Here is a 15,988-nt window from a genome sequence, read left to right on the forward strand (position 1 = left end):
CTCACCAGCAGACCACAGTTAAGCTCTGGCACACACACAACGGCAGCTCAGAACTGGGTGAAGCAGTTACCATCCCACACTACCCTTCTCTTCTGGTAACTCTTGGTGATTAAGCAGTATGTTAAAGCAGCTTCTAAGTCTCAAATACTTCAGCGAGACAATTAAATGGAACACTGCTGCTAACTTCTGTTTATACTATGCTGAAAACAGTTTGGGAACTTCTTCATGTGCTATTAAGCCACAGAATGAAGGAGCACACTTCTGCACATCATTTAAAAGGCCAGTTTGAGAAAAGCAAACACTTGGAATGTTTAACTCTTCTGCAAGTCTCCACAACTATCAAACTTGCATATACCCTTGTGTACTGTTTATACTGGGTGCTTTATTTTTAGCTTTTAGATTTACTGAACTAATTAGCCTTTTTACTGTCTTAAAAAGCAGTGTTGCATCAGCTGCCAGGTATAAACCTCAGTAGTCAACACCATCAATTAAAAAATCTTTCCTTCAAGACTTATTCATGCTTGGGCAATATGATTCACAGGAATGGGAAAATTTCAAACGCAAGTTAACAATAAAGAACAAGTGCTTTTTAGCAACACTAAAATTATTCAGCTTTGAGTATGAGAGAATGGTTTGATCTGATTGTTTGTTTTTTAAAGCTGCAGCTGCTCCCAGTGCATCCAGTTGCAATGTAGAGCTCTCAGGCAGTATCTCACCTGCTATAGCTTGCACTGCCACTCGCAGGAATCCTCGCACCTCTCCCTTCTCACTGACAACAGCTACTCGGTGAATAAGAGGCACTGGGTACAGCAGGTTGCTCAGGTACACAAATGCTCTGGTAACAGGAAGGAAAGAAAACACAAAGAGCATTAGGCCATCATCTGCAAAACCAGACTGCAGTATCTGGCTGGGTAACAGGACATGGAAATCTTCAGACACTGGTCATGTATCCGTGTTGTACACACGGGGCTCTGCAGCAGTGAAGCCACAAAATGCTCTAGAACAGAGTGTACTGGAGACACAGGGCTTGTATTAGCGGGTTACAAAACATATGAAGGAGACAATTGAAGATGATGGCTTTATAGAAGATAATTTTAGATGTACTAGAGTTGTAAATGGAGCTGTTAGCAAGATGGTAGAAGTGTACTAAGGAGCTACTGATTATAAAAGAATTGAGTTCTCCACCTCGTGAGTGTAATTTGAAGTGATAAATTAAAAGGGAATTGATCTACTGTGTTCACACAGCCTCAAACATTTTACTGAACGTATAAACCCACTCTTCAAAACAGATTGAATGTTTTCTCTCTATAGTCTTCTGGTAACACAGTACACAGAGTAATCAGAAATCCTTAATAAATCGTAAGTCATGTCTTAGGTTTCTTGGAAGATTCCCTGAGTGTACAGATAGTGGAAGACTGATATCTCCCCAGCTGAATATCTTTACAAGTCTTATATTTATTCCTTTTTAAAAGAAAACCAAACCACCAAAACACCACAACAGTACTCTAGAGCAATCAGTTGGAAATTACAGTTCACACTAGGAAAAGCAGCATTTAGGCCCAGTACTGGATGATCCTGCCATACACTAACTTTTGAAGTTGCATAAAAGCAGGGTCTATTTTATAGAAGTTAACAAGTTTTATGTACAGATTTTAATTAAAAGTTAGGCTAATGCTGTTATGTTTCTGCAATGAATTGCACAGATTCTTAAAACACCACACATCAGTGTGATCAGCTTGAACAACACTAACTGTTGAGAAGTCTGATAAGTCAGGTAAAAATGGCTCTCAACAAGGGGAAAAAAACAAGACTTTATTTATCAAGTGAGCTGGTTCAGATTTCAGAAGAGTACTGAGATGCATAAGTTTAATCAATAGTTTTACCAGTCATTTAATTTGGCGTGACTAACCAATTATGTATGTAATTTTTATGAGTTTATGCATATTCAATTTTATTAAACACCATTCATTTGCACAACTGGATTTCCTTCTTGCAGTCCTCTTATATTAGTCTTTAGTATTAAGTATACTTAATGCCTCAAATCTATAATTGTTATTTTTTAATATTCATAGGGAAAGTCCTGCTTGACAAAAGAGGACTGGGAGAGGAACAAAGACATTCATTGCCTCTGTCTGGGGACATGAGCTGTAGAATCTGTTCTGTGAACACAGCAAGATTGATCCAAACTCAATTCCTTGTGACCAAGCCAGAAAAGGGAAATGTTTCTCCTTGGGTTCACATGCCCGTTTCCCAGAATGAATGAATTATCTTGAAATGACAAGGTAGTCAAACACGTGTCAGTTGTGAACCAAAAAGACAAAAATAATGCTACTAAAAAACAAGGTGGTGACAAAATGCAATAGAGAAGAGAATGATTAATAAGGCTATAAAAGTAGCAAAACAAAAAATGAAGAAAACCATACAACAACAAAAAAACAACTGCAACATAACACTTGACTAAGATTAGGATGTAATTCCTTTTCAGTCTGCTCCAAAGTGAGGTAAGCACTGATAAAGCAGGGGAAGGGAGAGGAGACTAAATTTAAAGTAACAAAAATAGAAAGTTTTTTTTTTCTTGTTTTGCTAAGAAAACATTTTCATTTTTAGCTTTGAAATTTCAGATGGTGCTCATCTGAGAAAGCTGCATCTCACCATACAAGAAAACAGTCCCTCACACTAACAAACTGGAGTTGTTGACTTGAACTGGGCCAGGGATGGCGTTCAGGAAGGGATGGAGTTAGATGCTCGACATGAAAAGCACACGCAGTTTGAAAACCACATTTCAAGGCAGGGAGAACGGACATTTTTCCCCAACAGAAAGGAATCCAAGTAGCCTGATATTCATATGTATACAGGAAGAGACAGTTTCACTAATGAAAAGAGGCAGTCATTACAGAAGCCTTCCTACTTCAAAGCCAAACTAGTGGCAAGTAAAAACATTAACTGCATGAAAAATAAAAATGTATTTTTATTTGCATGGCTGTTGTTCAACACAGGACAGCCAAAGCATTTGGCTTTATTAGGAACTACAATTTTGTCACCTCAGGAAAATGACCATCCCAAAGAAAATAAAAAATATCATCTTCCTTAACTTCCTTCCACCCAGTCACCTAGCTCACTGGAATCATTTTAACTCAAAGAAAGAAAAGCACACAACGCCAAAAGCTTTAAGCTTCCTCTCTGGTGACGGAACTGCTGGATTTCTGCTGTAGGATGGAGAGCAAAAGCACATTTGCTGTACAGAGAAAAGAGCTGGTTTATGCAGCAATATTGCCTTCCATGCCATTCCATCTGCTTCATCACAAGACACCATCAAGTTAGGAGTGGATGAAATTTTAATGTTATCCTCCTCCTCCTCCTCCCACATCTGGGAGGACTCCCACTCCCCAAACATCCCATATGCAAGTGTCCCCCTGCACCTTAGCCCAGCAGACTGAAAGAGGGGGAGCTGTATTAGCAGAAAGATTGGTGAGGTAAAATGGCATACTCACAACAAAACTAGAAATGAAATTTAACAAACACAATTTTTTTAAAAAACCAAAACAAAAACAACAGAACTCAGAATGATGATGTATATTTTGGATATAAACACATCAATTCAGAATTTAAATAGAATTTCCCATAGTCCTCTCCCACCTCCCTTAAAAACATAGCAAATGCTTGGTATGTCACACCATTAAATAGAATCAGCCTTAAAGACAGCCCAGCATGCCAGAAGAGATGGCTAAAGGGACCAGCTCTTTTTTCCTTTTCTTAAATAGTTATAGTACAAATGAAAGACAGTCACAGCACAGAGAGAGGAAAAAATACTGTGATGCCCCAGGAGTTGGATAACTGCATGACTAATTTCTCCTCCTCTCCTTTGTGACCTGGATTCATTATTACTGATGACCTACTTTAATTTTGTCTTACACAATCCACAACATATAAACCAGTACACAGTTAAAAGTGTTAAGGAACTTTGTTGTGAATTGAACACTACTTTGTGTGCAAGACAGGATCTATGTAGATGGACATATCCTCTGATACTTGTAAGTCATGCTGCTCAAAAGCAGAATTCTCATTCTGGAAGACATTCAGGAATCAAAATAGTTTCTACTCAGTAATGCTAAAGAGCCTAACAGCTTTCTGCTGATGATATCAGCACAACAGAACAGCAATAGAAACAGAGCAGAAACTATCAACTGTGAAAAAGCCCTTCAGCTCTCTGCGCAGAGACAAAGTTTCAGTCCTCAACACAATGAGAGCCCAAGTGGAGTCCTCAGCAGGTGCAGCTCACACTGCTCAGGCTCCCACTGGTACCAGAGCTACGGGTGCTCTTTGCTCCAGCAGGAGGGAGGAGCTGTGCAATTGCCAGGAATGGCTTCCAGCCTACCCTCGACTGCCTCAGCCCGTGCTGCGCTTCCGGAGGAGTCTGTGAAATGAGGATGAATAGCTCAACTTCTGCCTGAGCACTGAAGGTCCAGCTCTGAAAGAACATGCCCAAGAGGAGAATATGCCAGCACTGTTCCAGGGCAGCAGTCCCAGCCAGCACACACAGCACACACATGCTCTGGCTGACAACCACAGCCAAGCCAGCTCAGATGGCTTTCCCAAACTGACTCTGGTGGATCAGATTAACCCGAAAGAGTTAAATTTTGTAAAACACATTATCAGACATTGCAGACAAGGGTACAAATCCACAGAGATCAAAGAAGACACGGTTTAGTGGTCATGGTAGCGCTGGGCTGATGGTTGGACTTGATGATCTTAGAGGTCTTTTCCAACCTTAATGATTCTATGATGATGAAACTTCTTGCATCTTCAGTAGCTGTAATTCTTGTTTCAAAGACTAGACCAAGGAAGTTCCAAGTTTTAATCACGGCTTGTAAATAGCTCCACTAAAGACAAAGAATGAGGTTAGACAATACAGCTAAAACTACATATAAAAGCTTAATGAAAGACTGACAAACTCAAGTCCCTCATTTTCACAAATAATGAATCAAGTTTCTGGCCTCTGAGGAAACAGCAAAAAGATCCCACCTTCCTGACCAGGAAACCTTCCTTGCTTACAGTCACAGAAAAGGAAAAGTCAAGCTCTGGTCCCTTTTCCTTTGTTCCTCCTCTCCACCAGCCATGGACATGGAGTCTTAGCTCTTCTTTTGTACAATGCCTGTAGCAACCACATCCCTTACTGTTCTAACAAGTAGATTGCCTTACAGAGTGGTAAGTCAAAAATGTAACTGGGGGAATGGGAGTAGAAGAGAGGGGAGCAAAGACACTGAAAAAAATCTTCCTGTTTCGTGTCATGAAGGGTTTGGTTTTGGTTTGTTTGGGGTTTTAATGCAACTTGTTGTCCTTAGGGTCTACACCACAGACTGAGGTCTGATATTGCCTTAATCATTTCTAGGTAGGCAAAATAGGGACTTTAAAATACATTAAGGAAACTTGTCTCAGAAACTCAAGCATGGCATATAGGGAAAGGGCTGATAAATACCACTAGCCAGTGAATTTTAATGATGATGACCTTTCACTATGTAATACTTGCTACCCAGAGTCACACACAATCTGAAAAGGTTAAGTCACCTCAAAGAACACTCTTTTCTTTATCCAGAAAGGGCCTTTCTTCTTTCTCCTCGTGTCATCTTTTCTCACCAGACACAGAAGATGTTAGATGAGTTTTCAAAAACTGTGTTTACTGAATTGGACTTAAAGACTTTCCACCATACTGAGAACTGACAGAGCGACTTTTCTCCAGCAGAACATTGCATTCTGCAATACTATCTCAGTGATCTTGCAATGGCTAAATCGAGCATTCTTACAAATAAGGCTTAAATACTGTACTTGAGCAAACCCATATCCATTCTATCTTGTGACAGTTATCTAGAAATAGAAATATATTTACTCACACTGTCCCATCTATGGGTTATTTTCCAATTATTCTTTAGGTCTTTGTGGCCTCTGACAGGGGAATTTAAAACAATGTTAAACTACACTCATTCTCTGGCAATTCCAATTGATGTATAGAGATACTCTGGCTGGCTTGACAGATACTCTGTGCCACACAAGGCAAAGCCATTGCAGTCTACAGCAAGAGCTGGTCCCTTTTGGCCATTCTCACAGTAACCTCACCAACCTTCCCACTAAAATGAACCAAGGGGATCGGTCGTAAAACGGGTCGCGCCCATCATTGAAGAGGTCTGATCCCTCCTCAGTTCCAACGTCGGAGCCAGTATCATCCACAAAGGCCTCATCATCAAAGTCCTCCATCTCATCCTGCTGTTCATCAGCCAGTTCAGTGATGTCGGAGTCAGCCGTGGAGAAAGTGGGGGAGGGCGTGCGATCAGCAAGACGCTCATTCACGCAGCCATGGAATATGGGGGAGCTAGATATCAGTTAATGGAATACCAATTAACAGAGTGAGGGGAAAGAAGAATGATGCTTCATTTAACAGCCGTCTGCTGCCATCAGCACAGAGACCACCTGAACAACAAGCAAAGGCTTCAAACCGTCTGGACTGCAATGAAACATAAGGGAAGGGATTGCTAACGAAGTCAGGAGAAAGAGTATCCTTGAACTGAGCAGAAAGCAACTGAAAAATGAATATCAACATGGCCGAGCATACAGAAACTGAGAGCACGTCCACTCAACAGAGCTACTGCTCTTTTTCCCAACATGTAGCATTTTTGTCAATAAAAATACTGTAAAGGTGTGGCCGACATCAGGAACTATTTCAGAATCCCATCAGATACTAGGTATTCCCATAGGGTATGACCAAAATATATGAACCACATAGGTAAGGCCCTGGGCCACTTTTACCCTCAGTTCCAGCATTCTTCATATTCTCACAGCTCTGCTTCAGTGACTTCAGATAGAACTTAGCTAGCTACATTTTGTTAAAACTAAACTTATAACATACTACGGGTTCAGTCAAATCAGATTCTACAAGGTTACACCAGAACTGGAAATATCCTAAAGAGAACTTCTGCACTTGGCTATATTTTATCAGAAATCCCTGAAAGATAACAGTAAAGGCCATATAGTTCATAACCACATTCAAAGTTAAAGTTCATCCAGAACTGATAAGAGTTACCAGTGTACCAGCAATTGAGATGATCACCACATACCTCCCAACGAGCTTGAACCAATGAAAGCGGTCATAAAAGGGGTCACTGCCTGTCATGGTGCTTTCACTCTCATCCTGTGTACTGGATGCCATTTCCCCAGCTCTGTCATACATCTCACGCATCAGGTCCAACCGCTGCCTGTGTAGAAGCATGCAGGATTAAAGCATTAAGGGAACACAAAGTGGTGTACACTGACTTCACCTATACCAAACTACACATAGGATAGGGAGAATACAGAACAGGAGTCTGTACTACATCCAGTGCTGTACTAATTCTCTGACTTGTTCAGGATTCTGGGAAAAATTTTGGAGGCTAAACCCACTAAGCACAAGGCGAGGTCACTGCAGAAACTTGCATAGATCTCAGATTTTAATAAAATCTTTAATCAGACAATGTTGCTGAGTAATTTAGGCAGTTATTTGCATTCCACTCCAGAAATGGTGGCATTTTGATTCCTCGACCATGAAGAGGTTTGTTCTCCAGTAATATTTACATACTTGAGTTTTTCTAAGGACCAGTAATGTGTTGCTCCATTCTTCAGATCCTGGACTTCCACAGCCACCACTGTACGGGGAAAGGGCCTATTGTCCCGGGTCTTCTCCAGCTCCGTGGGCAAAAGCTCTGGAGGCAGTGGGGAGTAGAGGGTGTCTGTCAGCAAGACAAATTGGAACTGCACCTGAGTGGAAAAAGAAACATCACTTTAGTTCTGAGAAGTCAGACATCAGCATTACAAAGGGGACAGAGACAACCTAAGGCAACATCTGAAGCCAGTTTGACTTTCATCTCTGATTCAGGGGTTTTTATATGTCACTTTTTTATTTCTGTCTCAAAATGGCATAAAACATTTTTCAGCTGAGTACACGTATCTTGCCTTTATTGGCACAGCTAGCAGAGGTCTGGAAAACTACAGACCTAGTGCTTCCTGCAGCACCCACTTTTCTTGGGAAGATGAATGACCACACTAAGCTAAAAGCAAAATGGGAAAGACGGGGCTCTGGAGAGATGTGCTTGTCCCCGTGTCTAGGATACTGACAGAGGCAGCAGAAGGGAAATGAAGAAGAGGAAAATACATCACCCAGATTTGCATGAGATGCTCTTTCAGCCAGAAGTCTGAATCAGAAACTCATGATTTTCTGAACCCTTTTAAAGCCCCGACTATTAAGCAAGAGACATGTAACTTTAAAGACTACAAGTGACCCTGTTTGATACACGATTATAATAAAAACTGATCAGCTGGAAAATTCAAAAAGATACTCTGCATGTCCCTACCTTTTTCTTTAACTCTACACTGATTGCATTGGCTTCTTTCAGATATACTGCATTTCCCCAGAGCTGGTCCCTCAGTGAAGTAAACTGGTGAAATTTCCACTTCCTGAAAGCCCACTGAGCAAGTTCATACTCATGTCGTGTCCAGGCCACTAGGAAGAGCAAAGAAACAGAGAAATAAAACATTGTGGCTTCTCTAAACCATTGCATCCAGTATCTAACACTGCTGCTGACTGTGTCATCAAGTTCTCAATGCATTTTCTGGAAAAGAAAAACAGAAAACAAAAATCTCTGGTTTTATTATTCAGTCAGAAAAAACAATTCCAACCTCCTCCTCATTAGCAGTGGATCAAGTAAGGAGATCTGGAACAGAGAAAAGTAAATAAATTCTACTCCTACTATTTTAAATTAATTAACAATTATTAAAGCCAAATGCTGAAACAGTGGAAAGAAAGCTTCTATTGTGGGAATAATAAACTCTAACTTCTGTCCAGAAATGGAGTTATATGGACATGTCACAGCACGAATTCTAAGAATTCCTACCAAAGAAAAAAAAGAAACATCAACATCTAAGCAAGGAAAGAAAGGCAACAGTATTATTTTGGTTCAAGACATATAAACTGTTAGTGCCAAGAAGAGGTAGAGTCCTTCAAATTCAAGACCATCATATCAACGCTTGTAGTTAAACTACATCTAGTTTGTGTAGCAGTAGCATTTGGGGATATTTACTGTTTATGTGGAATGAATAGGTATTTTACATCTTTATGCTGTAAATATTACAGATGAAGAATTTATGAAGTGTTTCACAGCTTTCCAAAACAAGTTTCCTATCTATTGCAAGAGAAACTACAGCAGCTGTTCCTTGAGGCTTTGCTATATCCAAATTAGTTTAGCTTCAAACTCACCTTCTTCTTCCTCTTCTTCCTCCTCTGTTGTTTCAGCTGCCAAGGATCGTGTCTCTACCTGCTTCTGTAAGGCCTGCAGCTTACTCTCATAGTCCTGTGGGGAGAGAGGAGATACCGTGTAGGAGGACAGACAAAAAGCAAGGAGAAAGCTGAGAGAGACTAACACCTCAGATGGAATGACAGACACAGAGAACAAATACATGAACACATCTCCATTAATGCTCAGGGGTCACACACCAACATCTATTGTTTTAGTATAATCTGCCCTTGAAGAGAGAAACAACAGAGACCGATACAATTAAGACAATAGTGTTGGTTTTTTAAAAATCATCAGGTATACATGCTCAGAGTATCTGTAAAAGGGAAAGCTTTCAGACTTTTTTTGCTAAAAGAATAGAAAAAAGGGATTTTTTTTCAAGAACCAACTTGCTGCTTTTAGGGAGGCAGGGAAGAGGCAGAAATAGAGAAAAGTACAGAAATAAATTTAAAAGGGGAGTATTCACCTTCATTTTCTCAAACAGAAGGATTAACAGCACCACTGACTTGCCTTTTGATACAAAAAAATTAATTTCAGGTTTTAGAAGAAAAAAAAAGTATATTGTTTTCAATTAGATTTTCCTCCTGGGATGTGTATCACTCTCTCACGTGTCCTTAATATACCAGAAGATGAAAAATACCACCGCCCTGGCAAGCAGGCAGAGAATTCTGTGCAGAGGTTTCCCCACAAGGAGCACTTCAACAGTATCTTCTGGTGTAAGAGCATTTTCTTCCTGTTCAGCATAATCACACTTTGAAATAAATGCTACTAAGGCCTAATGACCCTTTTATTATCTGCTAGTAAAACAAATACAAATTCAAGACATTTAGAACAGACATAGTCACTATGCTCCTGATCTCAGAGCCTCCCTCACTACTGGTTTGGGGTTAAGATAACCCTTTGGCATATATTACACAAATTAAACTCTCTTTTCAAGATTTTTATACATGAGTTGCAGCAACAATTCACCAAGAGTGTTACAGAGTTCTTTAGGAGAATTCTTGAAGCCACTCATTTTGTGTTCCAGCCTTCTCTCTTCCACAGTTCCAAATCCTACAACTCTTCTGCAATGCCCCGTTTGCAGTCATACATTCCTAAGTCTAATAGCTATAGAAGGAAAGCTTTACACTTGCCTCCTCCCATCCTGTTTAAGCATTTCACCAAAACAGCCACATTTCTTCATTTTCATACAGCAAGCATTGCACTTAACACTGCCACAATGTCATTGCATCAAGTTTAACACAGGTTCAGTCAGAAAGACCTTTAGACAGCATTTGGAAAGCAGATAAACCTGAAGTATATTCCTTTAAGTCTGTAAGTAATATTTTTGTGGAGGTAGCATTAAAAAACAGTAGTTTTGCTCTTCAAAAGTGCAGAATTTTCAACACCATGACCTCAATACCCATGACCTTTAGGGAGAGAAAACCAAACTACTACAGATACGTGGCCTTTGCATGAGGGCTGTGTTTTAACTTTCTAAATCCCCCTTGGAATCTTATTTGTCTAAAAGGGTCTTCCTTCTTCATTTATGTCTGCTCCATTCACTCTAAGATGGCCAAACAGTTACAGTGTAGTAAACCTTAGCCCAGAAGCAAAAGAATTACAGACAAAACAAACCTACATCCTTTCTTTTGAAATTCCTTCTGAAATTCTTAATGAGTCACCAGAAAAATGTTCTAGACTTGATGAGGCGTTTCAGACTTATCTACAGTTCTGAAATACCCATCACATTGTTAAATAAAATTCACTAACATAAAGGCACTCTGATCCTTTCCCCCATCATGTAGGTAATGCTATTACACCTGAAACCAAGATAAAACAGGTCAGCTGTCAAGTGATGGAACAAACTTCTCTTACTTACAAGGAAGGGCAAAACAATTTATTTTCCTGTAGTTCTTAAGCAGATAATCAGAGGATGTTATTTTGAATATTTAAGACAGTAGAACTTAAAACCTCTTCAGGCAGTGTTTAAGTAAAATCTTTTATCAGATTCTCTGGGAGAATCTGAAAAACCACATAGAGAATGGTCAAAAATCAGAAGCATTCCACAGTGAAAATTCTACTTCCAAAATGAAAAAGCCAGGCACATTAAATTCATTCAAAGATGAAGACCACCTTCTTGTTCTCTGTATTTTCAGACTTGTGAGTAAAGTAAGGACATCATCTGTATTTAAACACCTTTATAAATAAATGCTTAATAAAAACAGGCACTTTTTATTGACTGCACACTAACAAACATTACTTTTAAAACTAACTAAAAGAACTGAAGTTTGTTCTCCCATAGTGAAAAAAAGAAATTGGTACTATCTCCCTAAGCAGAAAAACAGGACTAAGATTGCCTCCTGGCCCTTGATACCATGGTAGTGTTTAAAACTAATTGGCACTGAGCAGCAGAGGAAGGATGAATTTCAGGTTGGTTCACACAGAAGGTTCACTGACAGCACGGTAAAAGGGGCTGCTTTACTCTTCTGAGAGATTGGTCAACTCTCCAGGTAAACATTTATATTATCACTAATCAGATCTGGAAATGAAATTCTAAGTACCAATGTAAAGGTGTCTCAATTGCTAGAACTGAAAAAAAAAAAAACCTGCATCAAAATGCTGCACTGAAGGTCCCTTCCCCAGACTCCCTGGAACCCAATGCATATTGTTGTACACCTCCAAACTGGTATCATTAGCTCCATGAAAGGGCAGAAAGGCAATGCAGTGTTTATTTTGCCCAGGGGCGTGGAAATACCTAAAGCTACAACAATCATAGATTTTGTGAAAACAGAAAAAATTATAAAAATAAAATCATACACTCAGACTAGGCCAAGCTTTGCAAGACCAGACTGGACCAGCTTTTTAAGCAGAACACTGTACCATAATGACTTTGATTCTCTGGATCTGCATGATGCCTGCAAAGGTTGTGTAGTGTGTGTGATTCCTTCCTGCATTTGAGGTATAAAAAAAGTTGGTTTCTTTAGCCTTCAGTAAGGAGATAAACAGAGAACACCCAGCTCTGTATTTTCTTCCAGACTTTAGATGAGCAACACACAAGATGGTACAATGGGACAGCACTAGAGAGGAGTATGGCTTGTATCCCCTTGCACTATAAAAAGCTTTTTTAATGTGGTAGTCTGGTTGGTTTTTTTAAATTTAAATAAGCTGTGTGAGAGTAGACCCAAATCGACAGAGGCTGTTTCTCAAACAACAGCAGACACATCAGGGTGGAGGGACTTAAAAGAATCAAACTGATGAACACCTCAAGAAACTCCACTAGAACTCTATCAACCCCAAGACAAAAAAAAATAAAACCAGGACAAGCCTGCAATGAAGTTTCATTTCCATTTCACTGAAACAAGTCTGACACTTACAAGAGTATTTCATAGTTTATTGAAAGAGCACTTGTTACAATACAAACCAGTTCTGCTTTTCACAAGGCAGATGCTTGCTCTTAAGACAATCCAAAACTCGTTTTTTCTTAAACAATGGACAGATTTGAAAATCCCATTTAATTCAAAGGCAGCTCACTGCTTGCTTTATAGTACAAATGGGTACACAGCATAGATTTATCATGTGGCAGCTCCTGAAGTTGTTCAGTGGGAAGTATCCAAGTCAAATTTCAACATATAAAGGTTAAAGAACAAATTTCAACATATAAAGGATAAAGGACAAACAGTAAGTGGTATATTAAAACTATGCTGAGTGTACTGATAAAAATAGCATCCTCTAATTTGATGGATCCCTAAATTCAGATTGCTTGAGAAAGGGTGTCGAGGTCAATGAGAGGAGCGTTAGTGGCATGCATTCCCCCAGCCCTCCAAATCCATATGTCCTCAGTGAGTCCTAAAGGCTATTTCAGAAACCATCACTAAGGCACAGGTGGACACAAGCCAGCTGTCAAAGCACACAGCACATCAGCACTGAGCAATGGCAATTAAACTTCCTAAACCAGCTCTCCCACCATGGGTGCCACATTTTCGTTAACTGGAAAGCCTTTTCACACCATCTTCTATGGAAGCAGCTGTATTACTGTTCATTAGCTCCATTAATAGAGAATTTGGAGTGAGAGGTCTGTGTACTTCTGAGTAGTGCAAGGAGAGCCACAAGTTCTCACGTTGCTTCCCTTTTCAGATGAGGCACTGCACCGTCATTAATATTCAGTTCTTAAAGTGGGCAATTATTTTTAAAGGACTTTTTCTCCCAAGTTTCACTTCTGTAATATCCTAGTAAAAGCCAGGAGAAAAGCTGCTTCCTCTGAGCAGACTGGACTGCATTTGACTATCCTTTTCCTTTTTTGTCAAATCATACCAGAGAATAAGCAGGGTTGTTATTCTAGCGCTGCTCTAAAAAAGTGGGGTAAGAAAGACTGATGGCAACCTCTTGTTCATCACCACCACCCCCCAGGTGTTTACAGAGATTTCATCTCAGATTTTCAAGCTGAAATAAGATGGCAAAACCCTTTTAGTGTCCAGCATTAAAATATCAAGCAGCAGGAGGTTTTAATCTCTTGTCAGTACATGTAGTTGCCCATGCTCAATCAGGTGGTGGCTTCACAATGGCGGCACAATCCCCAGTGAAAACAGGACACAAGATAAAATAAGTTTGTTCTTCCCTCACAACCTATCCCACGCAGACTAACACTGTTTGGCTCACGTATTCCTACTGAATTGAGAGGATTTTCCTGACCATGCATTTTTAAGAGTCCAAGCCTTTTTAAGGATATGTAAGAACTCGTTACTCTTGACGTGCACAAAACCAAAGTGCAATGCACTAATAAAATAGGATTCTAAAATAAAGGCAACAGCAAAAGATTATTTGCAGCCCAAATCTCATTTTGCAATTCTGATTCAAGCTCAAAGAAAGTATTGCTCATCTACAAGGCTTCATTTCTTTAAGAATCAAGACATTTTGGGACATGATTTTATTTCCTTCGTTCAAGTAGGCCTTGAGACAAATGCAAGTTACAAAGCCATATTGGACATAAAATTAAACCTGCTGAAAAAAAAAAAAAGTCCCAAGAGATGGGACAAGCTCATTCTGAGGACTGACTTTGTATCCCTTACATCAGAGGGACAGCATCCTAACTGTAACACATGTGCAGAGACTTAAGAGCTGACACTTCATTAATCCATACGTAAATGGCGCGTGGCTGCCACGTAAGGTGCTGGAACCAGCACCTACACCAGGCACAGCTGAGGGAGGGGAAAAAAGTAGGACAGGAAACAAAAACAAGACAGAAAGTAAGCTTGAGGCACTTCCTACTCATCTACAGCTATGCTGAAACAGAAGTAACAATTACCAGCAGGGCTTATATTTTATCAAAAGATAAGCAACCTCAAGTAAATTAAGGATATTTGTGCAAAACAGCACAAATCATTTAACTGTACAAATACACTGCAAAGGGGACCTATCTTACCAAATGCAGTATAGTAGCCAATTTTGTATTTTAAATCATATTCAAGCTAAATTTAAAAGCAAAATAAGTCCTCAAAGCTTTAGATTGGCTTATAATTAATTCCACAGATTTTCAGAATAAGCGCAATTTTGTCTTGTGCTTTAAGAAACTCAGAAACTGTATAATCAAAACTGGGACTCTCCAAATAAGGTAAAACCCCCAGCTCACAAGAACTATTCCTTAATCAATAGGTGTTCTGTAATTTTTTTTTTTAACAATCTGAAGTAGGGATTGCAAGTTTCTTTATGGCAAATCACCAGCAAATATAGACCTCTTCAGAATAAGATAGATACTAAACATTTTAACTTGCCTTTTAAGTGTGGGGAGAAAAAAAATGAATCTTATTTTCTCTTCAAAGTGACCTTCTCTTTATTAAACAAGTCTTGGAAGAGGGGTTTAATCCAAGACCAGAGGCACTAACATGAGGTATCACGTTAAGATGAAACAGTTCAATTCTCCTATCTTTGAGGAGAATTCAACCAATTCAAAGTAGTGATCTATAAATCTTCATAAAAGTATTTCAAGAACATCTCCCAGACTCATGCCTGAGAAAGCTGAAAACATAAAAAAACCCAACAATTAGCTTTTTGAGGCATATTCCTGCACCAGAGTGTTGAAAAACCCTAGCTCCTTTCCACAACCCTTGTATAATAATTAAAAACTATTATATTTAGAGATAAAATGGGAATTAGAAAAAGCTTATTTCCAAAGTATTGCTTCAGCAATATATATATATTCTGACATAAAATTCCATTCAGGCAGGTTTAACTGTCACAGCAACTTCATATCAATAATTATGAACTTAAGCAGAAGAAGAAAGACATCTCCTACTCTCAGGGAGCAGGACTGTTGTGACCCAATAGCTCTTCTTAATTTTTCTATAAAAAAAGCCACATATCTTGTCAGTGACAACTTTTGGTTTAAAAATATTATTATTACTATTAAGAATTTGAGTTAAGAGTGGAAAATATTGTTCTGAAGAGCCAGATCATTTTAAAAACAGATGGTCAGTTTCCTTATTGCTAAGAAGAAGGTCACGAGAAACATTCAATGCTATAAACTAAATTCCTCTTTTGATTGTCTACATCAAACACAGGAGGAAGGCAGCGCTTTTTAAGTTCCAGACAATATTTTCAGCATTAGAAAAATACTTCAAGACACACAAAAAAAAAAAAAAAAACCCTGGTAAATGAGCTAGCAGGGAAGTTCTCCCTTCCACATCCCTCCCTCCAAG

General features: G+C 39.2%; 1 protein-coding gene across 2 annotated transcripts in view; it reads right to left on the minus strand.

The window, feature by feature from the left end:
- Positions 1-15,988, minus strand: part of KIF1B (kinesin family member 1B) — an 81,305-nt gene that overhangs the window by 20,584 nt on the left and 44,733 nt on the right. Inside the window, exons 20-25 of one of the 2 annotated variants that reach the window (XM_008944782.1) lie at positions 9,278-9,371; positions 8,376-8,524; positions 7,604-7,782; positions 7,107-7,244; positions 6,116-6,364; positions 717-835 (exon numbers count right to left, since the gene is read on the minus strand). In XM_008944782.1, coding sequence (XP_008943030.1) covers positions 717-835; positions 6,116-6,364; positions 7,107-7,244; positions 7,604-7,782; positions 8,376-8,524; positions 9,278-9,371 — 928 coding nt within the window. The remainder of the gene's footprint in view (positions 1-716; positions 836-6,115; positions 6,365-7,106; positions 7,245-7,603; positions 7,783-8,375; positions 8,525-9,277; positions 9,372-15,988) is intronic. The other variant, XM_008944783.1, reaches the window with a different exon arrangement.

This window comes from Merops nubicus, unplaced genomic scaffold (genome assembly GCF_000691845.1).
Source record: "Merops nubicus isolate BGI_N331 unplaced genomic scaffold, ASM69184v1 scaffold15337, whole genome shotgun sequence".
NCBI lineage: Eukaryota > Metazoa > Chordata > Aves > Coraciiformes > Meropidae > Merops > Merops nubicus.